General features: G+C 45.7%; 2 protein-coding genes across 3 annotated transcripts in view; one reads left to right on the top strand and one right to left on the bottom strand.

The window, feature by feature from the left end:
- LOC119975564 overlaps nt 1-25,690 on the top strand; it is an 87,598-nt gene that overhangs the window by 19,689 nt on the left and 42,219 nt on the right. The window lies entirely within an intron of this gene.
- Nucleotides 3,772-24,227, bottom strand: LOC119975473 (zinc-binding protein A33-like). Of its 2 annotated transcripts, none has more exons than XM_038815174.1 (6): nt 23,777-24,227; nt 13,366-13,461; nt 13,052-13,285; nt 9,176-9,201; nt 8,897-9,093; nt 3,772-5,245 (listed from the first exon to the last, which is right to left on the bottom strand). In XM_038815174.1, exons 1-6 carry the CDS (start codon nt 24,224-24,226, stop codon nt 4,710-4,712), a joined length of 1,539 nt encoding a protein of 512 aa, XP_038671102.1. In that variant the 5' UTR covers nt 24,227; the 3' UTR covers nt 3,772-4,709. The 2 variants fall into 2 exon arrangements, with proteins under 2 accessions (XP_038671102.1, XP_038671103.1); XM_038815175.1 differs by having other exon boundaries at nt 9,176-9,198.

The raw sequence follows: 25,690 nt of genomic DNA, 5'->3' as shown, positions 1-25,690 counted from the left end.
GGACATAGGAGCAGGAGTAGTCATAGAATTTACAGTGAAGAAGGAGGCCTTTCGGCCCATTGAGTCTGCACAGGCCCATGGAAAGATCACCCTATCTAAACCCACATCTCCACCCTATCTCCATAACCCAGTGACCCCACTTAACCTTTTTGAACACTAAGGGCAATTTAGCAATCCACCTAACCTGTACATCTTTGGACTGTGGGAGGAAACCGGAGCACCCGGTGGAAACCCACTCAGACATGGGGAGAACGTGCAAACTTCACACAGACAGTGACCCAAATGGGAATCGAACCTGGGACCCTGGAGCTGTGAAGCAATTGTGCTAACCACTGTGCCACCATGCCACCTTCAACCCGTTGAGCCTGCTCCGCTGTTCAGTACGGTCATGGCTAACAAATGGATGCCAGTTGAAAAGAATCAACAGAAGGTTCAGGCAGCTGGTGACGCTGGGGTATCACGTTAGCAGCCTCTGAGATTTCCCGAGGTATTACATTCGCTCTCAGGTTGAGGGCAGAGTCCAATAAAGCAGATTGCAGCAAGGAAGAATTTGCATTTGAACCGCTCCTTTCACTCCCGTGACTGACCTTGGGGTGAATTTCTGCTCCCCTTCTCCCCGACTCTAGTCTGCCGGAAACTGGCAGCAATTTTGGGTGTCAGAGTCTGCTTCAAGGCTTCACTGACTTGAGCCAAATTGCCAGTTTGTGACAATTTAGGTCGGTCAGTTCCTTGGTTCAAACCTCGGAGAGAACCCCTCTCCCCTGAATCAAAGGAAACTGGGGAAATGTAACTGTGTTTGAGCTGTTCGTGAGTCAATCCGTGAGGAAGGGAAATTAACATAAAGGAAATACTGCTGAAATATTCTGATTTCAGCCTTATTATGAAAACACATTGTCCTCCGAAAGATAACAAAATGTGTACTCGAGTTGTTTTTAGCCAAGGGCAAGAACATATGTACTACGTATTTCATCGTACGTACTTTCCAAGGTCTGTTTAATGTAAACATACCTGTTTACTTCAGATTATAAAAACATGCTGTCTTCAATCGAATCTCAAGAGTGCAGAGCACTGGCTTTTGCAGCTGGAACACTCTCTCTCCGCAAATATATTTGTGTAAATAAATTTTGTTAAATCGAGCCTCAAGGAATTTGTCTTTATTATGATTTCCACGACAATCCGTGATCGCAATTTTATAACAATCTATGCATTTATTGAAACAGTAAGAATACAAGCACATTCAGGACAAGGGACATCAATTAACATTTATATCAGTAAAGAAATAGGTTAATATAACACTACAAAGATGATAGGACACGTGCTGTGTTGTAGCTGCAGAATGTGGGAGCTCATGGATGATTCAACTCTGTGGTGCCTGTGACTGGAGGAAGCTTGGCTCAAACACTGAGTCGGAGATCGAGTTACGGGAACGGTAATACATCAGTGAGTTGGAGGGGGGGGGGGTTGGAAAATTGCCAGGACACGTTGTACCAGGAGGCCGTCTGATAGGGATGTCTGATTTTGTTATTGTCAGGGATGGGAGGGTGGGACTACCAGTGAGGCAGGTCTCGGAACTGAGAAGTAGAGGGGTCTCAGGCCTTTGCAATTATCCAACAAGTTTGAGGTTCTTGCAGCTTTTCTGAATAAAAGGTGGATGAGCAAACTGATCGGAGCACCATATCACATGGAACTATCCAAGCAAAGGGGAGTTAATGTGAATGGAGAGGTAGGTGGGACAGTGTAGTCAGGGTGATAGATACAGTTATTTCCAGCCAAGGGTGTGAGTCCAGAAAGCTGTGCTGCCTTCCCAGTGCCAGAGTTCAGGACAGCTGCTCAGGGCTGGAGTGGAACCTGGGAGCTAGAAGATCCAGTTGTCACGGTGCATGTCAGTATCAACACCAAAGGTGGGACTAGTAGAAGTAGAACGAGGAAAGAAGTTCCGTTTGGAAATTATGAGCAGCCAGGGGCTAAATTAGAAAACAGAACCACACCAGCTGTAATCTCTGGATTATTACTTGAGCCACGAATAAATTTGAATAGGGTCAGTAAAATTAGAGAATTAAATGGGTGGATCAAAGATTGGAGTGGGAGTAATGACTTTCAATCCATGGGCATTGACAGCGGTCCAGGGAAAACTGGGAGCTGTAACTTTGGGATAGTCTTCACCTGAACCATGCGAGATCAGAGTTATGTCGGGTCATATAACGAGGGTGGTAGAGAAGATTTTCAACTAAGTACTGGGTGGAGCTAAGAAACAGCAATGGGAATTGAACATGGGATGGCCACCAAACAGTAATGGTATAATAGAGCAATGTATAAATCGAAGCGAGGCATTTTCCCAAAAATTGCATAGAGTGCTGGATCCGGTGAGAAAAGCTGTGTAAAATCGCCGGTTCCACAGGTGCCTTTTCTCACCTGATTAAACAGCACTGTGCAATTTAAGAGTGCTGCCGAGGGTCACACAGCCAGCTGGAGGGGCAGACGGGGTCATCAGGTCCAACCCTCCCATCACCTTCACAAACTCCGGCCCGACCCACCCCCTCAGGGCAATGAGGCAACATTTCCCCTATCCCAAGATTCACCCCCCCCCCCCCCCCCCCCCCCCACTTGCACATAAGAAGAATGGGGCTACCCCGTATGCCTGGCACTGCCACCCTGACAGGGTGCCAGGAGGCACTGCCAAGGCACTGTGCAGCCATGTCCCTTACCATCCCGGGGCTATATTCTACTGTATGGAAAGTGGTCATCGCGACTGGTTTCCGTTTATGAAAAACAGTAGCGATGACATCCCCCTGGATGGGAGGATAAGGCTTGGGCCATTTCATGCCATCAAAGCAGGTACGTTTATGTTAGTTTATTAAAATTTATAGAAATCAGGGCATGAACCTGACTACATCACTGGCAAAGGGGAGGAAGATCTCAAGCTGAGATTTCACCAGTGCAAATCCCATTTTTGGCCCCTTGCAAATTGTTTTTTTTGATAATTTCTTTCCAAATTAAGGGGCAATTTAGCATGGCCAATCCACCTCCCCTGTATATCTTTGGGTCGTGGGGGTGGGACCCACGCAGACACGGGAGAATGTGCAAACTGGATAGTGACCCTGGGCCAGGATCCGGCCTGGGTCCTTGGTGCCGTGAGGCAGCAGTGGTAACCACTGTGCCACCCTGCCGCCCATTCCTCCCAAATTTTAGCGTCCATTACGGGATTTGTGCCTGTGATCAATGGGGCGGCTACATCACGGCCAAGAAATTAGAGGTGCTTATAACAAGGGTAATACAGTAAACATTGGGTACCTCACTCTACACATGAACTGGGTAAATCTAATTGGCACAAATGTTGTGGGGACAAATTCCTGAAATGTATACAAGATCGTTTTCTTGGACAGCAGTTGAAGAACAAACTTGAGGGTGTAACGAGCAGAATAGATAAGGGAGAGCCAGTCAATATGGTACATTCGGATTTTAAAAAGACCTCCACTAGGGTCCCTCACAGTTGGTTGGTGAGCAAAATTCAAGCACATGGGATTGGGGGCAATTTATTGGCAATGGATTGAGAATTGGTTTATGGACAGAGAACAGAGAGTAGGACTAAATGGGTCATTCTCAGGTTGGCAGGCTATAACTAATGGGGTGCCTCCCGTGTCTGCGTGGGTCTCACCCCCACAACCCAAAGATGTACCAGCTAGGTGGATTGGCTACGCTAAATTGCCCCTTAATCGGAAAAATATAATTGGTTCCTCTAAATTTATTTTTTAAAAAAGGAAAGACCAATGGAGTACCTCAAGGATAATTTCTTGGGCCCCAGCTATTCACAATCCATATAAATGATTTGGATGTTGGGGTGGGGTGGGGAGGTGCCTGGAGTATTGGACACAATTTCCATCCCCTTACTGAAGGAAGCACAGATTGCCATAGGAGTGCAACAGAGATTTGCCAGACTGATCCCTGGGCTGGTGACCTGGTCTCACGTGGATAGATTGTGGAAACTGGACCTAAATTCTCCAGAGTTTAGGGAAATGAGAATCAGCTCACTGAAGAAAACAAAGTTCTTACAGGCTCGACTGGGTGGATGCAGATAGGATGCTTTCCCCCCACCGGGAGGTGAGGGAGGGGTGGTGGGATGGTGTGGGTAGATGGTTGGGAAGCATCTGGAACCAGAGGACATAGTCTCAGAATTAGGGGCAGGTTATTTAGAACTGAGATGAGCAGGGACTTATTCTCTCAGAGCGTGGTGAATCTTTGGAATTCTCCAGCTCCACATAACTATGGGGTCTCAGACATTGAGTATGAACAAGCCAGAGATTGCTGGATATATCAAGGGGAATAGTTGGGAATATTTCAGGAAAATGGCAAACGATAGGAGGTCAGCCGTGATCTTGTAGAATGGCAGAATAGGCGCAAGGGGCTGAATGGCCTACTCGTACTCCAATTTTCTGTATGGCCCTGTCTGTGTTGTGCTCCTGGGTTTCTGACACAATGAGAAATCCAGCCGGAGAGAGTACATGTTGGCACCGTGGGAACATGGCACAGGCAGGCCTGTGACCTGTCACGGAAATGATACACTACGGCCAGGGGTTAGGGTTGTGTTTTGGAACATTTTACTTTTATCCTCCAGGCTGCCAGGTCCATAAAGCTCAGTTGACCTTTGATGTCCTTGAGGAGGAGTTAATATCGATCCTATTTCTCTGCACTTACACAACAGCTTTGGACTCTTAAGTTTCGGAGTGACAGAGTTTAAGTTCAACACCCCCGAAACCGTCATTCACAGGATAGAGAAAAGGGAAGAGTTTCTCAGTGAAGGTGTCCCTAAAACTGTAGAGAACGGACAGATCATCTGTATTGTAAAAGATCAACTGTCCTCCCTCATAGTCCAGGAAAATCCCAATGATTTTGGGGTTCACACTCGGGGTCAGGGCAACTCTAGAGTCAGTTGCTACATATTTATTGTCCGACCGGTGCACACCCCAGTAACCGTCTTCAGCAACCAGTCTTATCATTCCCTTCCTATTAGCTGTCTCACTGGCCACACCTACTGACCATCTGAGATTGCCCCCAACATCCACCTCCCAGTAATGTTTCCCCGACATGAATCCCTGGGACCCCAAGACACATTGAGTCGTGTCAAATCTCTCCGGATTATCAAAAGGCCGCTGAGATTTCTTGCCAGCGAATCCCACAACGGTCTGTCGCTCAGACAGGACGAGGTCACGATGCGCTGTGTTTGGGTTCAGGGTCAGTGATTCCGGAGCTGGGGGAAATAAAAAAAGATCGAATGTTAAATATCACTGGATTCAGTAAATATTCCCCGACTTGAGTGTGTACAATGAACAGATATTACAGACTGGGTACGGTGTACAGTTAGATATATTCCCAGACTCCAGTGTGTACAGCGAACAGATATTACAGACTGGGTACGGTGTACAGTTAGATATATTCCCAGACCCCAGTGTGTACAGTGAACAGATATTACAGACTGGGTACGGTGTACAGTTAGATATATTCCCAGACCCCAGTGTGTACAGTGAACAGATATTACCGACTGGGTACGGTGTACAGTTAGATATATTCCCAGACCCCAGTGTGTACAGTGAACAGATATTACAGACTGGGTACGGTGTACAGTTAGATATATTCCCAGACCCCAGTGTGTACAGTGAACAGATATTACAGACTGGGTACGGTGTACAGTTAGATATATTCCCAGATTCCAGTGTGTACAGGGAACAGATATTACAGACTGGGTACGGTGTACAGTTAGATATATTCCCAGATTCCAGTGTGTACAGTGAACAGATATTACAGACTGGGTACGGTGTACAGTTAGATATATTCCCAGACCCCAGTGTGTACAGTGAACAGATATTACCGACTGGGTACGGTGTACAGTTAGATATATTCCCAGACCCCAGTGTGTACAGTGAACAGATATTACAGACTGGGTACGGTGTACAGTTAGATATATTCCCAGACCCCAGTGTGTACAGTGAACAGATATTACAGACTGGGTACGGTGTACAGTTAGATATATTCCCAGATTCCAGTGTGTACAGGGAACAGATATTACAGACTGGGTACGGTGTACAGTTAGATATATTCCCAGATTCCAGTGTGTACAGTGAACAGATATTACAGACTGGGTACGGTGTACAGTTAGATATATTCCCAGACTCCAGTGTGTACAGGGAACAGATATTACAGACTGGGTATGGTATACAGTTAGATATATTCCCAGACTCCAGTGTGTACAGTGAACAGATATTACAGACTGGGTACGGTGTACAGTTAGATATATTCCCAGATTCCAGTGTGTACAGGGAACAGATATTACAGACTGGGTGTGGTGTACAGTTAGATATATTCCCAGACTCCAGTGTGTACAGTGAACAGATATTACAGACTGGGTACGGTGTACAGTTAGATATATTCCCAGACCCCAGTGTGTACGGTGAACAGATATTACAGACTGGGTACGGTGTACATTTAGATATATTCCCAGACCCCAGTGTGTACGGTGAACAGATATTACAGACTGGGTACGGTGTACAGTTAGATATATTCCCAGACTCCAGTGTGTACAGTGAACAGATATTACAGACTGGGTACGGTGTACAGTTAGATATATTCCCAGACTCCAGTGTGTACAGTGAAGAAACATTACAGACTGCATATGGGGTATAGTTAGATCTCTCGGATAGGCTGCAAATGGGCCCCTCACCACTAGATTGAATGTCAGACCCCATTTGGAGTATTGTTAGCAGTTTTGGGCCCCGTATCTAAGGAAGGATGAGCTGGCCTTGGAAGAGTCCAGAGGAGGTTCACAAGAAATATCTCTGGAATCAAGAACTTGTCATATGAGGAACGGTTGAGGACTTACTCGTTGGAGTTTCGAAGGATGAGGGGGGATCTTATTGAAACTTACAGAATACTGCAATGCCTGGATAGATTAGACGTGGAGAGGATGTAGGAAAAACTAGAACCAGAGGACACCATCCCAGACTAAAGTGACCATCCTTTAAAACTGAGATAAGGAGGAATTTCTTCAGCCAGAGGGTGGTGAATCTGTGGAACTCTTTACCGCAGAAGACTGTGGAGGCCAAATCATTCTGTGTCTTTAAGACAGATAGATAGATTCTTAATTAATAAAGAGATTAGGGGTTATGGGGAGAAGGGAGGAGAATGGGGATGAGAAAATATTAGCCGTGATTGAATGGCGGAGCGGACTCAATGGGCTGAGTGGTCTAATTTTGCTCCTATGTTTTATGGTCTTATGGATGGAGAACTTAAGAACAAGAATGGCAAATTCATCCCCTTGAGCCTTATCCACCAGTCAATGCAATTAAGGCTGATCGCATTTTGGCCTCATCTCTACCTTCCTGTCCCCCATGTGTTTTGGGGGGTGGTCAGGAAGGTGGAGATGCCAGATGAAATCAGCCTTGATCCTATTGTGGAGACCGGCTTTGCAGATGGCTTGTGTTTGAACATTGTTTTCATATAAATGAAAAAATTAATTGAAACAAGAATACAGCACGGCCGCCCTCACCTCCCATGTGTGCCCAATTCTCCATTCCGCAAATTTATACCACCTCATGCTCCACGGTGCAACATACCTGTAGCCCTTCTGACAATTTAGTGACAACTCATGTCCCCACCCTCTATTCTTCTCCCTTGCCTGTACATGCCACTTATCTAGTACCATTTGACAGTTCTTTGACAGCTCCAATGAGTTGATGCACGTTTTATACATGATGATGCAAACATTTACAGGGTGACTGAAGTCTTCATTACAGCTACCAGCTCTCACCTAGTCTAATCTGAGCACTCCATGTTTCACAGTCCTGGCCTGTCACAGTCCCACTTCAATGGAAGCACTGATCATTTAAACGTCCAGCTGCCTTGGTAACACTCCGCTGCCTGACCACCCAGAAAACAGAGGATACTGTGTTTGGGCGAGTGGCTTCGGATATCCGGGTTCGATCACCATTTTCACTAGGATCGGGAGGCTCTCTGAGGTGGCAGAAATCTGAGTAGAGTGACTGGATGTCAAGTGAGAAGATGTGCCTTTTCTTCTTTCGCTAACTCACTCAACCTAAGGTCCACATGTAGAGAACAGTCCCTGCACTGAGGTACCTGATGCTGCTGGCACAGTAAACTGTACCCAGTTCAGGCAGCACCTTCTGGAGAGATGAGAGAGAGCAGGAAACTCTAATGAAAGTGGATGTGGTGTTCTTTGTACCTTAACATTTCCAGCTTCTTCTTCACAGCTACTAGACTCCTCAACGACTTTCCCATGAACTGATCTGTTCCCTGTAAGAAGACTATTCACAACGCCCTCTGCTGCTCTTGCCTGGCCCTTGTTCCGCACTGTGACCAATCTCTATTTGTTGATGTACCATTGTCAATATACTCTGTCGATTACTCTTTTGTCTACTATGTACGTACTGTGTACATTCCCTTGACCTCAGAAAAATACTTTTCACTGTACTTCAGTACATGTGACAATAAATATCAATCAATCAATCCTGGTAGCATGTGGTGTTCTTTGTGATTCTGTTATCAGGATGGATATTGTAGTGTTCACAAAGACCACAGAAGCTATGTTAATTAACAAAGCTAACATTTATAAAGCTCGACCACTTACACCTATAGTAAACAATAATCTAGTAATCTACACTCAACTAACACTCATCTCTACGTTCTATTTATCTGTACTCTGTTCTCTCTCACTACTCCTATGATCTCCCCTCTAGCCTTCTCTCCCAGAAGCCTGTGAGTCACTGCTTTATATAGTTCTGCATCTAGCTCCATCTAGTGGTTAATTATGATATGCCATTAACCCTTTGTATTCTGAACATTTCACATAATGTCACAGTGGACACCAAGCTGTGGAGTTTTTTTTTACCTGGAAAGATGATCTGTTTCATTTTCTTCCACACCGGGTAGAGAAACAGTCCTTGGAATTCTGTGTATCTCCTTTTTGGAAATATCACCTCCTCCTCAGCCGATTGAATGTCACTTTCTTCATCGGAATCGAGGAATTTGAGACAATCTTCTTCATCTTCACCTTTCTCTGAATCTCCCTCCTCTTTATCCAGGTCGCTGTTTAAATGGAATTGCTTTAATCACTCACTGACTGTGATCAGAGTGTAAAACCGTGTGAGAGTTTGAATTAGACACTTACCTTTCTTTGCATCTTTTCAGTTTCTGCTGGACAGAGAATCAGAAACATTTTAATAAATATGCACAGTGCTGTTTACATTGTATTTCTGTAATACGGGAATGAGATTGGATGCAGTTTTTAGTGACCGGTTCTGCTGATGTGCTAACACACCAGATGTTCCCCCCCCCCCCCCCCCCCCCCCCCCCCCCCCACCCTCTCACATTCCAACCCCAAATGCTGGGACAGAGTTTGTTTGGCTGCTGAAGACTTTAACGGTTCATTTATCAGAACCTTAAATTCCTGGTCACTATTCCCAGTAACTGTGCTTTTCGCTGCTCTGTGCAGCCCTGATCTGTGGACTGCCATGCTACCCCATGATGTCAGTTTCTGCTCAATGAGGAAACCTCAGTAACCTGTCGGAAATATTCAGATGTTAGATTAACAATATACTTTTGGGTGAAGGAATCCATTTAACTCATCAATTCCTCCATCTGTATAGACTATCTGTGGCCCGCCCACCGTTACTGCATCACCTGATTACTTTGCTCTCCTAATGCTATCTGACGCGGGGATGAAATAATTTGACATTCAGACTCATATTAAGATGTGCACTTACACTCTGGAAATTGGCAAATGCAATTTGAAAGTTAGCTATGGGAGCCTTTCAGGCATGATGGGAAAGTTAGCCAACACAGGGGCATGATGGGTTAGATACTGTGGGAACTCACTTCACAATAATATATTGTATTGGCCTTCATACTTTCACCATTTGGATAAACTAGTCATTAAGGAGGTAGCAAAGCAGACAAGAAGTATTCCCTACTGTGATTCAGGAAGGCCACACTCTGGCAATAAGGGGCCATCTGTGCACGACACGGGGTGGGGGGAGGGGGGAGATTTCCAGTTACATCGAACCCAAGACCAGAAATTCCCACCCAAGGTCAACCAACCTTTAAATGGTCTGCAAAATTTCCATCCCACCCATGGTAGTTGGGTACGGAGAATTTACTCCCCTTGGGTTTTCTCTGTAACAGATTTAGTGATGTATATGTCTGAAACCTAGGCCAAGAGATATAATATGTACTACAAAACAGTGTTCAAGGTGTGAAGCCTTCCAACATGTTTACATTCAATTTAACTGACCATTGCCTTTTAAAAGTTATTTGATGCACAGGTCCAGGCAGTTTCAACGGGATGATTAAGATCATTTATGTGCAGCATGGTGGCGCAGTGGGTTAGCCCTGATGCCTCATGGCGCCAAGGTCCCAGGTTCAATCCCAGTTCTGGGTTAATTTCCGTGTGGAACATAGAACATAGAACAGTACAGCACAGAACAGGCCCTTCGGCCCTCAATGTTGTGCCGAGCCATGATCACCCTACTCAACCCACGTATCCACCCTATACCCGTAACCCAACAACCCCCCCCTTAACCTTACTTTTATTAGGACACTACGGGCAATTTAGCATGGCCAATCCACCTAACCCGCACATCTTTGGACTGTGGGAGGAAACCGGAGCACCCGGAGGAAACCCACGCACACAGGGGGAGGACGTGCAGACTCCACACAGACAGTGACCCAGCCGGGAATCAAACCTGGGACCCTGGAGCTGTGAAGCATTTATGCTAACCACCATGCTACCCTGCTGCCCCTGGAGTTTTCATATTCTCCATGTGTTTGCGTGGGTTTCGCCCCCACAACCCAAAGATGTGCAGGGTAGGCGGATTGGCCTCGCTAAATTGCCCCTTAATTGGAAAAAATGAATTGGATACTCCAAATTTTAAAAAAAAGATTATTTATATAGTTCTGCAGGGATCCATTTAATCTGAGGAGCAGCTGTTTTCTAACCAGTGTTTTTGAAGATGCTGTCTCTTAGTTCTGAAGAGCTTCCAGGAGCCTCTTAATGAAAACTGGTTAGAAAAACAGCTGCTCCGGGGCAGCATGGTGACACAGTGGTTAGCACTGCTGCCTCACACGTAGAGCATCCGAGTTCGATCCCGGCCCATGGTTACTGTCCATGTGGGGTTTGCACATTCTCTCCGTGTTTGCATGGGTCTCACACCCCCCACAACCCAAAGATGTGCAGGGTAGGTGGTTTGGCCATGCTAAATTGCCCCTTAATTGGAATAAAGGATTGGATCCTTTAAATTTAGAGAAAAAAATAACAGCTGCTCCTTTGAGTTAATGGAACCGCTATAGAGCCATATAAAGAAACAATTTTATGTTCCATTTGAAACTACCTGAACCTGTCAATCAGAAATCTTGTAACCGGCAATGGTCGTGAAATTGAATATAAATAATGCAGTTCAAAGCTTTTCGGCTTCTAGGCATACAAACAGGCTACAAAAATTTAAAGGACAGTGAAATTGACTGAAAAACAACTTCAGATTTTTGCACCACATGGAAAGGAATGCTTTTACCTTCATCCCACAGATCTATGAACTTGACATACTGATAGACTCTTTAAAGAGTTTAAAGGCTACAGATTGGAAGACCAACCAAATTACCCCCACCGCAGAAAGGCCGCTGACCTGAGCACAGCCAAAGTCTCCCAGCCCCCAGCTCCTGTGAAGTACCTCCCCTTGGCACCCTGGAGGCAATTGTAGGGAAGGTACTCACCCCCCCATCACCGTCACCCATCGGATGTTAAGGTGCCTGTCTTTCTGGACTTGTGCCAAATCAAGCCAGGAGAACTCTTGTTGTGGTGCTGGAGCACCGCAGGAGGCAGCTGAATTGGGCATCCTGCCCATAAATTACATTTAAAACAGCGCCAATTAGCTACTTTCACATTCCCTGCCAGGTCTGGGTGGGAACCTCGTTGGATCCACTGGGACGTTCATCAGGAATGGTGGGTCGATTGGGAGACTCGCGGTTGTGAAACCCGTTTTTGGCCTGATGCCCAACTCACCAGGACATCGGAATTTCCTCTGCTGATGGACGGCAACGTAGAATCTCCCCTCTGTCTTCAATGTGTGATTCCTTTTTGAACAGTAACCGCTAGTTCTGGATTCTCCCAGAAGAGGAAACATCCTCTCCCCATCCACCCTGTCGCTTCTCGCTCCTTACTCTTAGAAACATCAGCAGGTACAAGTCAACCTGACCAACCTTCCTCATAAGTCAACTCCCTCATCCCTGGTATGAGTCTAGTAAATCTTTTTTGAACTTCTTTCCATGCATTTACATCCTTAAATAATCCTTGCTGTGCATATGTTATGGAGACCACGACTGTGCACAGTATTCCAAGGATGGTCAAAGCAAAGGTTCAACACAATGGGCGGGATTCTCCGGTTACCCCAGCCACATGTTTCTTGGCAACGCGGAGTTCTCTGTTCCCGCCGCTTATCAATGGGATTTTCCATTGAAGCCACCTCACGCCACTGGGAAACCCGCGGGCTTCGGTGCACTCCTGGCGGGAAAATAGAATCCCAGCAGCCGGAGAATTCCAACAAACTTGTCGGCTATTCAATTCTACTTTTATTCAAGCTGTGACTATACTTCTATCATGGCTCTTTCTGTCCTGAGTGTATGGAATCATGTGCTGATGACCTTCTGTACTTTTGCTTTGCTGAGTTTGGTTTATTCGTGGCCCTCCCCCCACATATCTAGTTTGAAGAACTTCAATGAAGTGCCTCAAGGTCCCTCACGGTCTCTCTGCACATCTTTCTGTTCTACCACTTATTTCCTGGACTTTTTGTTCTGGTCCCACTTATACTGCAGGAAGTATGAGGTGCTGGCAGTTTGAGACAATCTCACTAGATACACCGATCTCAATCCTGACTGTTACCTGTTAATCCTCAGTTATACTGCACATTGTGCATTGTGATAGGGTTTGAGCCTCGTTATAAACTACTGTTTACAATCACACCAACAATTTGAGGACTGGGTTAGAAAGGGTCACCTTGAGAAAGGTGACACTGTCTTGTTGCTCGATATCTACACAAAGGTTCGATATCTTCTCCTCAAGTGACACCAGTTCCTCTTCAATTTTTCTCAGATTCTCCTCCATTGGTAGCAGATCTTCCTCCTTTTGTCTCCTCAGCTTTTCAATTAAATGTTTCTCTTTGTCTTCAAGATATCGATGGATTTTAGCAAATTGTGCGGAGATGTCTTTCTCCAGGGATACAGTGAGTTCCTGTGACAGTGAGAGAGATCATTTAAACAGCGGGTTGTTAAAGGGTTTCAGTGTTTAAAGGGAACTGAAGTAATCCTCACCTCCAGCTCTGAAATCTCCCGTTCCTGCTGCTGTTTTAATTCACTTTGATTTTTCTTTTCATTCTCCATCAAAAGCAAGGATAATGTCAGCTGGTCCTAAAAATGGAATCAGATCTCAGCAAGGTTTGTTGTAATATCTGCTGTTATATCACATACTGTGAGGAGAGGTATTCGGGAATGTTAACATGTGGACACGGGCACTTTATAAAAGGCAGAATGAAAAGTATTAAATTTGACAAATTCAAATCAACCATTGGAAAATAGATGTTGAGATGTTAAATCATGTGAAGACATGTAGCGTTGTAGCAGAGTTGACCAGGGACTTGTAGACTTGGCCAGGGAGACCCAATGGGTGTGGTTTACTTAGATTTCAGAAGCCTTTCAACAAGGTCTCATATAGCAGATTACGATGTGAAGGTAAAGCCCATGGAATTGCGAGTAGAGTCTTGAGATGGAAGAAAGCTGCATAGCAGCCAGGAAGCAAAAAGAAGAAATCAATGGTTCTTTTTCTGATTGGCAAACAGTGACTGGTGGGGTACCGCAGGGATCTGTACGAGGACCCCAACTGTTCATAGTATATATTAATGATTTGGACGAGGGAACTAAATATAGTATTTCCAAATTTGCAGATGATACAAAGTTGGGTGGGAGGGTGAGCTGTGAGGAGGATGCAGAGATGCTCCAGCTGGATTTGGACAGTGAGTGGGCATATGCATGACAGATGCATTATAATGTGGATAAATGTGAGGGTATCCACTGGTGGCAAAAATAGGAAGGTAGATTATTATTTGAATGGGTGTAAATTGAGAGAGGTGAATACATAGCGAGACCTTTTTACATCAGTTTCTGAAAGTAAGCGCGCAGTTATAGCAGGCTGTAAATAAGGCCAATGGTATATTGGCCTTCATAGTGAGTGGGTTTGAGTACAGGAGTAGGGATGTTTTATTAAATTGTACAGGGCCACTCCTGGAGTATTGTGCAGTTTAGTTGTCTTTATCGGAGGAAGGATGTTCTTGCTATGGAGGGAGTACAGTGAAGGTTTACCAGGCTGATTCCTGGGATGGCGGGACTATCATACGAGGAGAGAGGAAGTTGGTTAGGATTATATGGAAGAGTGGGGGGGGAATCTCATGGAAACTTAGAAAATTCGGACAGGAGTAGACCAGATAGATTCAGAAGGAAGGTTCCCAATGGTGGGGAGTCCAGAACTAGGGGTCATAGTTTTGTTTTTAGCGGCATCACGGTGGTGCAGTGAGTAGCATTGCAGCCTCATGGCGCCGAGGTCCCAGGTTCGATCCTGGCTCTGGATCACTGTCCGTGTGGGGTTTGCACATTCTCCCCGTGTTTGCGTCGGTTTCGCCCCCACAACCCAAAAATTCACCGAACATTGCACATCTTTTGGGTTGTGGGGGTGGGACGCACACAGACACGGGAGAATGTGCAAACTCCACGAGGACAATGACCCAGGGCCGGGACCGAACCTGGGACCTCAATCAACAATCTTTATTGTTACAAGTAGGCTGACATTAACACTGCAATGAAGTTACTGTGAAAATCCCCGAGTCGCCACATTCCGATGCCTGTTGGGATACACAAAATTCAGAATGTCCAATTCGGTGCTAACCACTGCACCACCGTGACGCCCTAGGGGTCAGTTTGAGGATAAGGGGTAAACATAAGAACATAAGAACTAGGAGCAGGAGTAGGCCAACTGGCCCCTCAAGCCTGCTCCGCCATTCAATTAGATCATGGCTGATCTTTTGTGGACTCAGCTCCACTTTCCGGCCCGAACACCATAACCCTTAATCCCTTTATTCTTCAAAAAACTATCTATCTTTACCTTAAAAACATGTAATGAAGGAGCCTCAACTGTTTCACTGGGCAAGGAATTCCATAGATTCACAACCCTTTGGGTGAAGAAGTTCCTCCTAAACTCAGTCCTAAATCTACTTCCCCTTATTTTGAGGCTATGCCCCTATTATGACTGAGGAGAGGAGAAATTTCTTCACCCAGAGAGTGGTGAACCTGTGGAATTCATAGAATCTCCGCAGTGCAGAAGGAGGCCATTCGGCCCATCTGGGTGGATTGAACAACATACACCACCTAAATTCAATCACCTGTCCTATTCCTGCAAACCCACCCTAAGGGTCAATTCAGCATGGTCAATCCACCTAACCTGCACATCTTTGGACTGTGGGAGGAAACCGGAGCACCTGGAGGAAATATACGCAGGCATGGGGAGAAAGTGCAGACTCCGCACAGACATGTTCTGGAAAATACAGAATGTGTCATTTGAAACATAGAAGTCTGCCAATATCTGGTCTGGGAGAGTGCAGGGAAAGATCCCACAAGAGGTTGGTGGCAGCTGAAAAGAGCAGAAACTGTGGCCAGCTCTTCTGTCAAAAATGCAGTCAATTTCAGTCTGTCAGAATTGTTATTACAACCTGCAGCAGAAAGGGAAAAAGAAAAAGAGAGTTTGCATAGATTTCTTTGTGCTGTGTTGAAGCACTGAGATGTACTGAATAGAGGGGGACCCATTGGCCTGGTTGTGTCCCACCATGCCCCTTTAAGCCCCGTAGCCCATCCCCTATCAGAGGTCCCGATCTCTCCCGCCAAAAAGCACTAAGCGCGGGCTCCCCTCGCTCCTCCCCCTCCCCCCACGTGCGAGGCAGGAGCAGAGAGCAGCAGAACTCGAAGCAGCAACAGCTGGTGGCCGGGGCACGGCCCGGGGGAGCTCCGCTCCCCTCAAGGAGGTGGAAGGCTCGAATATCAACGCCAGCAAGAATGAGGAGGAGAATTAAAAGAGAGAGAGAGAGAGCAACAGCAACAGGAGAGAAGGGGAGGAGAACTAAAAGAGAGAGAGAGAGAAACAGCAACAGGAGAGAAGGGGAGGAGAACTAAAAGAGAGAGAGAGAGAAACAGTAACAGGAGAGAAGGGGAGGAGAATTAAAAGAGAGAGAGAGAGAGAGAAACAGCAACAGGAGAGAAGGGGAGAACTAAAAGAGAGAGAGAGAGAAACAGCAACAGGAGAGAAGGGGAGGAGAACTAAAAGAGAGAGAGAGAGAAACAGCAACAGGAGAGAAGGGGAAGAGAACTAAAAGAGAGAGAGAGAGTCTGAAGGTCCCTACAACAAACCAGCAGCAATGGGGAGGACAGAGGACAGAACACAGAGAACAGAGAAACAGCAACAGGAGAGAAGGGGAGGAGAACTACAAGAGAGAGAGAGTCTGAAGGTCCCTACAACAAACCAGCAGCATCCAGAATCACTAATCGTTTTTCCTTTCTGTAAAGAAAGTGTTTGCAACTTAAAGAAAAAAAAGTATAATGATAAAATAACTTTACCTGAAAAAGTGGTTATTAGCTTACTTCACTTCCTTAATAACGCAGGACCCAGGACATCGATGCTATTAAGGGGTAAGTAGGTAAAATTCTTCGGTGAAGGTATGGGTTATACCGGGGAATAACTTGGAAATATAGTTTGACCTGAATAGCACCCACCGAAGCCTGCATCGGAGTCAGGGAGTGAGAATCCCTGTTCACCATTTGGAATATCGGCCCTTTTTGGTATAGGGGGAATTCTAAGACAGAGTGGTGAATTTACAAAAACATGGCGCCCAACGTGGGGCAGAAGCCCATAATTACGCCCAGCCTGTTTTTTTGCTTTCTCCATGGGATCCAGCGTGGAGGCCTAGAATATTAGAAGTTTCTAGGTAAAGCGAGGCTGGAATATTAGAAGTTTCTAGCTGAGCAGAATGGGGGCTAGAGTAGGGGCTAGAATATTAGAAGTTTCTAGTTCCCAAGAAACGGTTGGAATATTAGAAGTTTCTAACCGGCACAAAGGCTAGAATATTAGAAGTTTCTGGTCTATGTGTGAGTCAGACTTTACCTGCCGAGTTTAGTCTGGAAAGGATATTCTGTGGATCGAGGGGACTGAAACTCAGGTTGGGTGTGAATCAGCAGACTAGAAGATGCTGACCCTGAGTGAAAGTCTGCAAGACATCTTGGTGACAGCACTAAAAATCTTGCATCCATTACTGGTAAAAGGAGGCCAAAAACTAAATCATCCTTAGAGTAAGGCAGATTGTGCGGAACATTTTCTGGGAAATGGGGACGCCTAGAATTCAGAGACCAATAACCAATCGACCCTTAACTAAAACAGGAAGATAGTGCCTTAGTCAGCCTTGGATAGGGCCCAGAAAGGGTACTTATCCTTAATTTCAGATTGCAACTGAAAGGGACAACCAGGAACAGAACTTGAATTCCGAAAGATGGCAATGAGAATAATCCTCTTGCTCTGAAGCATGGTCAAGAGAGTTGAAACAAGAGTAGAAAAGCTTAACAGAGGCAAAAAAACTCCTGCAGAAGTGAAACTTAACCGCATGGAGGGGTCTCAAAAAACTAAAACCCTACAGAATAGAGGTCCAAGATCTCAGTGGATAAATGTGTATATGTGTGTTTAATAAGGATTTGTGAAATCCTACAGAGTAGAGATCCAAGATCTGAGTGGATGAATGTGTGTGTGTATGTCTAATAAGGAATTGTGAATTTCCTTTAATGTTTGTATTTTTTTTTTAAATGTTGTATTTTGTAAAGCCGATTTTCACATAAATTGGAAGTTATAAATAGGTAGAAATGTGATCAGTATTATGGGATAGTGAATCAGTATGTTCAGAACTAAATTGGTCTCAGAATAAACAGATAAAGAGTTTGTGCTAGGCAGCAGTCAGCTGCTTTGCAGACTTTGAAACTGCTGCGTTGAAATTGAAACTGCATGGCTCCGCAGGGTCCTAGTGCCTGGCGATCACACAAAGTCATCACACAAAGTCATATGCAGAAATAATGATGTTTAGAATGCTAAATACCTTGAAGAAGGAGCTTTAGAAAATAAAGATATTAAAACCAATTGATAATACAGAGAAAATTTGGGTGAAGCTACCCACTGAGACTGCAGGGAAAATAATCTGTGAAGCTGAAAAATGTAAAGACAAGATTGTTCAGATTCTGGGTACACATACAGTTGAATTAGAGAAGCATGGTATCTGGTGAAAAATAAATTGTATCACAATTTCTCACTCAGGGGTGCAATGACAGAAGGAGGAGGCTTAACAGGCCTTAATTGTATGATGTACATCAAGGATATGGAAAATAAACCAGTTCAAAAAGAAATGGTGGCAAAAGAAATCCGGAAGTCCTGGAGAGGGCACTTCTGGGATAATCCAAATGAAAATAGAAAGTACAAATTAAAGAATAGGGCCCTCTCCACCCTTGATCTGTTCATTTGATTTTCAGATGGAAAAAATAAATAACGAACCAGTTCACAAGAAGGAAGAGAACTACACTCCAGAGAGGAATCTTTTAGACAGGATTGGGGGGGAAACTAATGATACAATTGGCTACATATTTGAGGGAATTAAATGACAGAACCCGGAGGAAAACTTTACGGGTTAGAAACAAATCAAAATATCAAATTATAACTGGACAGTGAAACCTCCGGTCAGACATCTCTAACTGGACATTAGCTGATGGGTGATCTGTGGTCTCCATGGAGTATGTACTACGCGGTGGAATTATTAAGGGTCTCGGCAGATAGCAGCGACTGACGAGGAACCCCAATATGATAAATGACAATAGTTTAAGAATTTTTGTAGCTTGATACCACGGCGGGAAAATTGTTACCAATGCAGCAAAACAATATTGCATTGAAGAGCTGTAATCGTTATTTTTAAAAAAATTCATGTAAATTGATAGGGACTGTTATATATATATGATAAGGGGGGTATGTTTAGTTTGACCTGAATAGCACCCACCGAAGCCTGCATCGGAGTTAGGGAGTGAGAATCCCTGTTCACCATTTGGAATATCGGCCCTTTTTGGTATAGGGGGAATTCTAAGACAGAGTGGTGAATTTACAAAAACAGACAGTTACCCGAGATTGGAATCAAACCTGGGTCCCTGAAGCTGTGAGGCAGTAGTGCTAACCACCGGCCATTGTGCCGCCCTTCACTAACACAAAAAGTTGTTGAGGCGAAAACATTGTATAATTTATAGGTGAAATTAGATATAGTTCTTAGGGCTAAAGGGATCAAGGGATATAGGGGAAGGCGGAACCAGGGTACTGAACTTGATGATCAGCCATGATCATAATGAATTGTGGAACAGGCTCCTCCTGCTTCTACTTATAACTAGATCAGCAATATAAGAAATTCAGCAATAAATCCAACAGTAAATTCAAGATAAACCTCTTCATGTGAATAATGGTTACAATGTGGAATTTGCTGCCATATTGAACAGTTAAGAACATAGGAAATTGGAGCGGGACCATTCAGCTTGAGAAGTGAGCACCCTCATTCAATACGATCATGACTCACCTTCGGCCCTGCCTGTCTGCCTGCTCCCGATATCCCTCGATTCTCCACAAGAAGCAACTCACTGAGGCTCCTTTGACAGCGGCTTCCAAACTCGCAACCTGTGCCATCTAGAAGGACAGGGCAGTGGACACACGTGAACATCACCATCTGGAGGTTTCCCTTCAAGCCACTCGCCATCCTGACTCGGAAATATCTTGTCGTTCCTTCATTGTCGCCGAGTTAAAATCCTGGAACTACCTCCCTAACAGCAATGTAGGTGTGCCTCCACCACAGGGACTGCGACAGTTCAATAAGGTGACTCATCTCCCTAACGGCAATTAGGGATGGGCAATAAATGCTAGACCAGGCAGCGATGCCCACATCCCTTAACAGATCAAAATTCTATCCATCTCGGCCTTGAGAGTACCCAGCAAGGGACATCCTCAACCTTCTCGGGGTGCCACTTCCAAAGATTCACATCCAGCTGAGTGAGGTAATTAGGCTGAATGAGGTCATTAATCCTCACCTCAGTCCTAAATGATCGACTACTTGTTGTGAAAATATGCCTCTGCTCTAGATTCCGCAGCCCAGGAAAGCAACCTCTCAGTTCCTGCAGTGTCAAGCTCGTTCAACATCTTGCATGTTTCAATAGGACTTCATTATTCTAAAAGCCTCAGTGAGCACAGGCCCAGGTTATTCAGCAACTTGTCGTAGGACAAACGTCTTGCCTATGCCTCATCTCACATGGGCGGCACGGTGGCGCAGAGGTTGGCACTGCTGCCTCACGGCGCCGAGGTCCCAGGTTCGATCCCGACCCTGGGTCACTGGCCGTGTGTCTGCATGCGTCTCACTCCCACAGCCCAAAAGATGTGCAGGGTAGGGATTTTGGCCATGTAACATTGCCCCTTAATTGGGAAAGAAAATAATTGGATACTCTAAATTTAAAAACAAAAATAGAAAAAAAATATTTAAACCCTGCTTGTTTCTGCTGTGAACGTCTAACTTGCATTTCTAGCTGGTCTCTTGAGATTTTACATCCTTAAATTTTCAGCCATCCAACACATAGTTGCTCAACATTCTGCCACCCACACCTTAATTCACACCACAAATCCTGTTCACCTTCTGCATTGTCCTCCGTAGGATCCTGGTCAAGCAAAGTCTTGCTGTAACATTCTCGTCCTTGTTTTCAAATCCCTCCATAGCCTCATCCGCCCCCATCTCTGAAATCTCCTCTGCCCCTTGGAGATATCTGTACTCGTCTCCTTCCGTCCCATTGAGCAACCCAATTTTAATTGCTCTCTCATTGAAGCCTGTGCCTCCTGGTTGCCTAGGTCCCAAACCCTCGAATTTCCCACCGACACCTCCTGTTTCTCTCCCTCACTCCTGTTAGTGTGGAGTTATAGACAGCCCCTCATCAAAAATTAAGAACAGCTCAGTTATACTATAATATAGTGGAAACACAGTCTGTAATAAAGGAAACTTACATAAAGCTACATTACAGGACAGTAATCGTGGAAATACAGTGTGTAATAAAGGAAACTTACATAAAGCTACAATACACTATAGTAATAGTGGAAACCTGGACTGCAATAAAGGAAAATTACATTATGCCATATTATACTACAGCTAGAGTTTCTAATCTCCAGCATTGACCTGAAGTTTCCAGGAATTGAAGATTCATCTCCAGCGCTCTGCTGATAATAATACGCCAGACCCATCAATCTTTTGCGTTGTTTGCTGGCCAACGCGAGGGAACCGGCCGAGGGGGGAGGGGTCGCTATCGACGGGACCAAATGATACCCTAGGCAGGACTAGCTTGAAAATTCAGCCCAATGACTTAGTTCATTTTCCGCTTGGGAAGGCAGTGACTGTGAGAATTGACAAGCCAGGTGACAATGTTGGGAGGCCTTTGGGATATTTATAAGCCAAGAGGCCGAGTGATAAAAATGCCCTGAAATATGCTTGAGCAGAGTGGGCCACCCAAACTGTAGCATGGCAGCAAATACAGCTCTGTAATTAAGGTAACCTGTCCTGCATTAAACAATGGGGCTGTTTAAATATAGGTTGGAACACATTGGTGCGCGCACAACTAACAGGCCTCAAGTTCCTCACTATCACCGATTATAGAATGTTAGTGCTGAAGCAGGCCATTCCTCCCATCCCAACCATGCTGTCCCTCTGAAAGAATCGGTCACCACTCTGCCATCTTCTCCTTTTAGTCCTGCAAAGCTTTCCTCTTCAGGCGAGCGTCCAATTCTCTTTTGGAAGCCACAGCTGAGCCTGCCTCCACCACCCTCTCAGGTTGCACATTCAAGGTCACGACCATCCAGGCTGTATCAAAGCCTTTCCTCGAGTCGCCATTGCTTCTTTTGCCAATCACCTCAAACTGGCATCATCTATTTCCCAGCTGTTAACAGCAAATGCTTCTTCCCATCGACTCTATCCAGATGCCTCGCGATTTTGAACAACTTTGCATCAAATTCCTACTTTGTGAACAACCCATGTGTCTCCAGTCTACCTGTGACACTGAATGACGGCCACCTCTCCACAAACGTTTTCATGAATCTTTGTTGTATCCTCCCACACGACTTCACATCTTTCCTAAAGTGTGATACCCAAAACTGCTTCAGTTGAAGCTGAACTGAAGAATTTTCTGAAGGTTTGTCGTAGCCTCTTTTGTTTCATCCAACAGCCCAAAGATGTGCGGTTTGGATGGATTGGCCATGCTAAATTGCCCCTTAACGTCCAGGGATGTGTATAGGTTAGGTGAGGTTTCGAGCGTGTAGGGCTAGGTTTTATTTTCCAATGCCTTTCCCTCTATTTACCAAAGCAAATCACTTTGTGTTGTTCTATTGCTTTAGTTGCTGAATACTGACTAACTTCCTGGTAAATATGTAAATAGGTTAGTCTGGTGAATCACAGAATTGTTACGATGAAGAAGGAGGCCAATTGGCACATTGTGTCTGTACCGGCTCCCCGAGCGGTGCGGGTTTCTTGCGGGAAGAACGCCGCATACTTCCCGTCCCGGAGGACCAAGAATTTCTGGAACCCTTGGATCGCGTCCCTGCTGCGGTTAATGTTGAGGCTAGCTATGGTCACCTCCTTGTCAGTAGTAAAGTGCTACTTTCACCTTTTGAGTGCTCAGAAGGAGCAGAGGAGCCAAGGCCCCTCTGTTCCCTCAGGAGTCCGGCGAGGAAAGATTTCTGCCAGCGCGGCTCAGAAGCTTCCGCGTCTCCCGCCTCTTTAACGTAGGCGTGGGAAGATTGGATGAGCAGCGCCAAGTCCGACCACCGGCCGAGGGCTAGATGCACTCGGTTTCGGCGACCGCGGTTTGCACGCAGAAAATCCCGGAGTTCCCCTCGGGGGATGAGGCGCGACTCGGTGTTCCCTCCTTCCAGTCTCCCTTTCTCTCCTTCCTGCAGGCAAGTCAGCAACAGCCAGCACTCAGCAACAGAGACAGAGAGCAGTTGCAGCCACTCCAGGTGGATTGGCCACGCTAAATTGCCCCTTAATTGGTAAAAATGAATTGGGCACACTAAATTTACTTTTAAAAAGTTTTAAAAAGAATATCTCTCCCTGTGTTTGAGTGGGTTTTGTCCCCACAACCCAAAGATGTGCAGGGTAGCTGGATTGGCCACGCTAAATTGCCCCTTAATTAGAAAAAATGAATTGGGTACTCTAAAATTTATTTTTAAAAAAGAATGTCCAATTCACCTAACACCACCTCTTTCGGGACTTGTGGGAGGAAACTGGAGCACCCGGAGGAAACCCATACAGACACAGGGAGAACGTGCAGACTCCGCAGTGACCCAGCAGGGAATCGAACCTGGGACCCTGGTGCTATGAAGCAATGGTGCTCCCCACTCTGCTGACGTGCTGCCCCATCAGTTAGTTTATCCATCACCTTAAAAATGTTTATTTTGAGAAAAAATAATTCTTGCTACCGAAATGAATTTCTGTGGAAATGTGAGTGAATGGGAGCACTGAGCTAAACTTGTCCATTCATTTCAAACAGTCCAAACCACAATCAACTGAATCCGGGCATCTCACTGTGTCCTCCTTACCTTGTGTTTTTGAACTACCTTCCTCACTGGCAGGAACCTGTGGTCCGCGTGTGGGGGAGAATCTACACATTCGGCACAGATCAGAATCTCATCCTCCTCACAGAACAGGATGAGCTTCTCCCGGTGTTCCTCACACAGTGACTGCTCCCTCTCGGTGTCCTCTCTCAGATTCTCCCCCTGTTCCTCACACAGAGAGCCATCCTCCTTCAGCTGCCTGGCTTCCTCACAGAGATTGACCAACACCTTGTTACTGGTGAAACTCCTCCGGGGGGAAACCTGCCGACATTCCGGGCAGGACACAGCCTGACGCTGCTTTCCCCAAAACTTCTGGATACAGGATTTACAGAAGTTGTGTTCACAGTCCAGCCTCACCGGCTCCACAAACACAGACTGACAGACGGAGCAGGTTAAACCCTCAATGAGGTTTAAGACGTGTTTACTGACGGCCATCGCTGTTACTGCTGGTTGTTATGTTATTCACTTAAGTTTCAGTTTCATTGCCCCAAGGCTATCATTAAATTCACTTCACACTCAGTGCTCTTAAAGGGACACTGTCATCAGGAAAATGATGTGGAGATGCCAGCGTTGGACTGGGGTGAGCACAGTAAGAAGCCTTACAACACCAGGTTAAAGTCCAACAGGTTTGTTTCAAACACGAGCTTTCGGAGCGCAGCTCTTTCCTCAGGTGAATGGCGAGGTATGTTCCAGAAACATTTATATAGACAAAGTCAGGAAAATGGTCTGATGAATATTTATCTCTTTTGAAAGCCGCACGGGTAGAAAGTCAATGGCACGGGAATTCTTTTAGCCCCAGGAGCCTTGAATGAGGATACAAATCTGAAGGAAAGAGCTGGAATTAGAGCTGTGACGGCATCCCAGGCTAATTCCCCTTGAAGAGTAGCAGAATGACCACTCCACTCCTCTGTCTGAAATCCCACCAGTTTCACCATTATTGTAACCAGTTACTCAAAATGGAAACAAAAACACAGAATTCCGGGACACAAAACCCGACCCAGCCAACCATGTTTCAGACAAACGACTGAGAAAGCTTGGGTCCGCACACTGTGTGAGGAAGGGGGGGTGGGGGGGGGGGGGGGATATTCCTGCTGCGGAAATTCCAGCCCACTCCAGACTGTTAGTGGGGTGGTTGAGGGAGGGAGGTGTTTGAGTTGGCTGCTGTCAGGGTACGTGTGGAAAGGTGGATACTTGGAGGGGAACCTCAGGGTGATGGGGTTCCCAGGTATCTGTTGCCCTTGTCCTAGATGGTTGAAGGTTTGGAAGGTGCTGCCAAAGGAACCAGGGTGAGTTCTTGCAGTACATCTTCTAGATGGTACACACGGCGTACCGTCTACATTGGTGGTGGAGGGATTTAACGTTTGCGGAAGGGATGCCAATCAAGCGGGGATGCTTTCTCCTGGATGGTGTCAGGCTTCTTGAGTGTTGTTGGAGCAGATTCTCTGGTTGGGACTCTACATGTTAGACTGGAACCGAGTGAGGCGCAGTCAACAGAGATGGACACTATTGAAGGAGGGTGCTGTGCCTAACTGTCTTAGTGTTCACATCAGCAGAGAGGCTAAGGAGGGATAGTGTCATTGTCACAGGAAGAGGAGATGTCTTTATTTGTGAAAGTTTAGGGATGTTCAGGCACTGTGGTGTGGCTGGAATCCTGGTAGGGGGTGTTCACATGGAGTTGTGGGGAATACTAGGCACCAATTTGGGATATGACAACACATTCAGGGACATTGGAGACGGAAAAGAAGATGGAGATGGATCTCTGGAGATGAAAAATGCTGCCATTGATGTTTGAATTCCAGGGGAGGCTAATGTAGACATATGGGATTTAAGGATGCCTCCCCTCATCACAAGATCTTTCTGACAGCTTCCCAAGGATTTCAGGCAAGAATCTCCTTTCAA

Source organism: Scyliorhinus canicula, chromosome 13, assembly GCF_902713615.1.
Source record: "Scyliorhinus canicula chromosome 13, sScyCan1.1, whole genome shotgun sequence".
NCBI lineage: Eukaryota > Metazoa > Chordata > Chondrichthyes > Carcharhiniformes > Scyliorhinidae > Scyliorhinus > Scyliorhinus canicula.
Note: the sequence above shows the minus strand (reverse complement) of the source record. Positions and strands in the feature narration are given on the sequence as shown.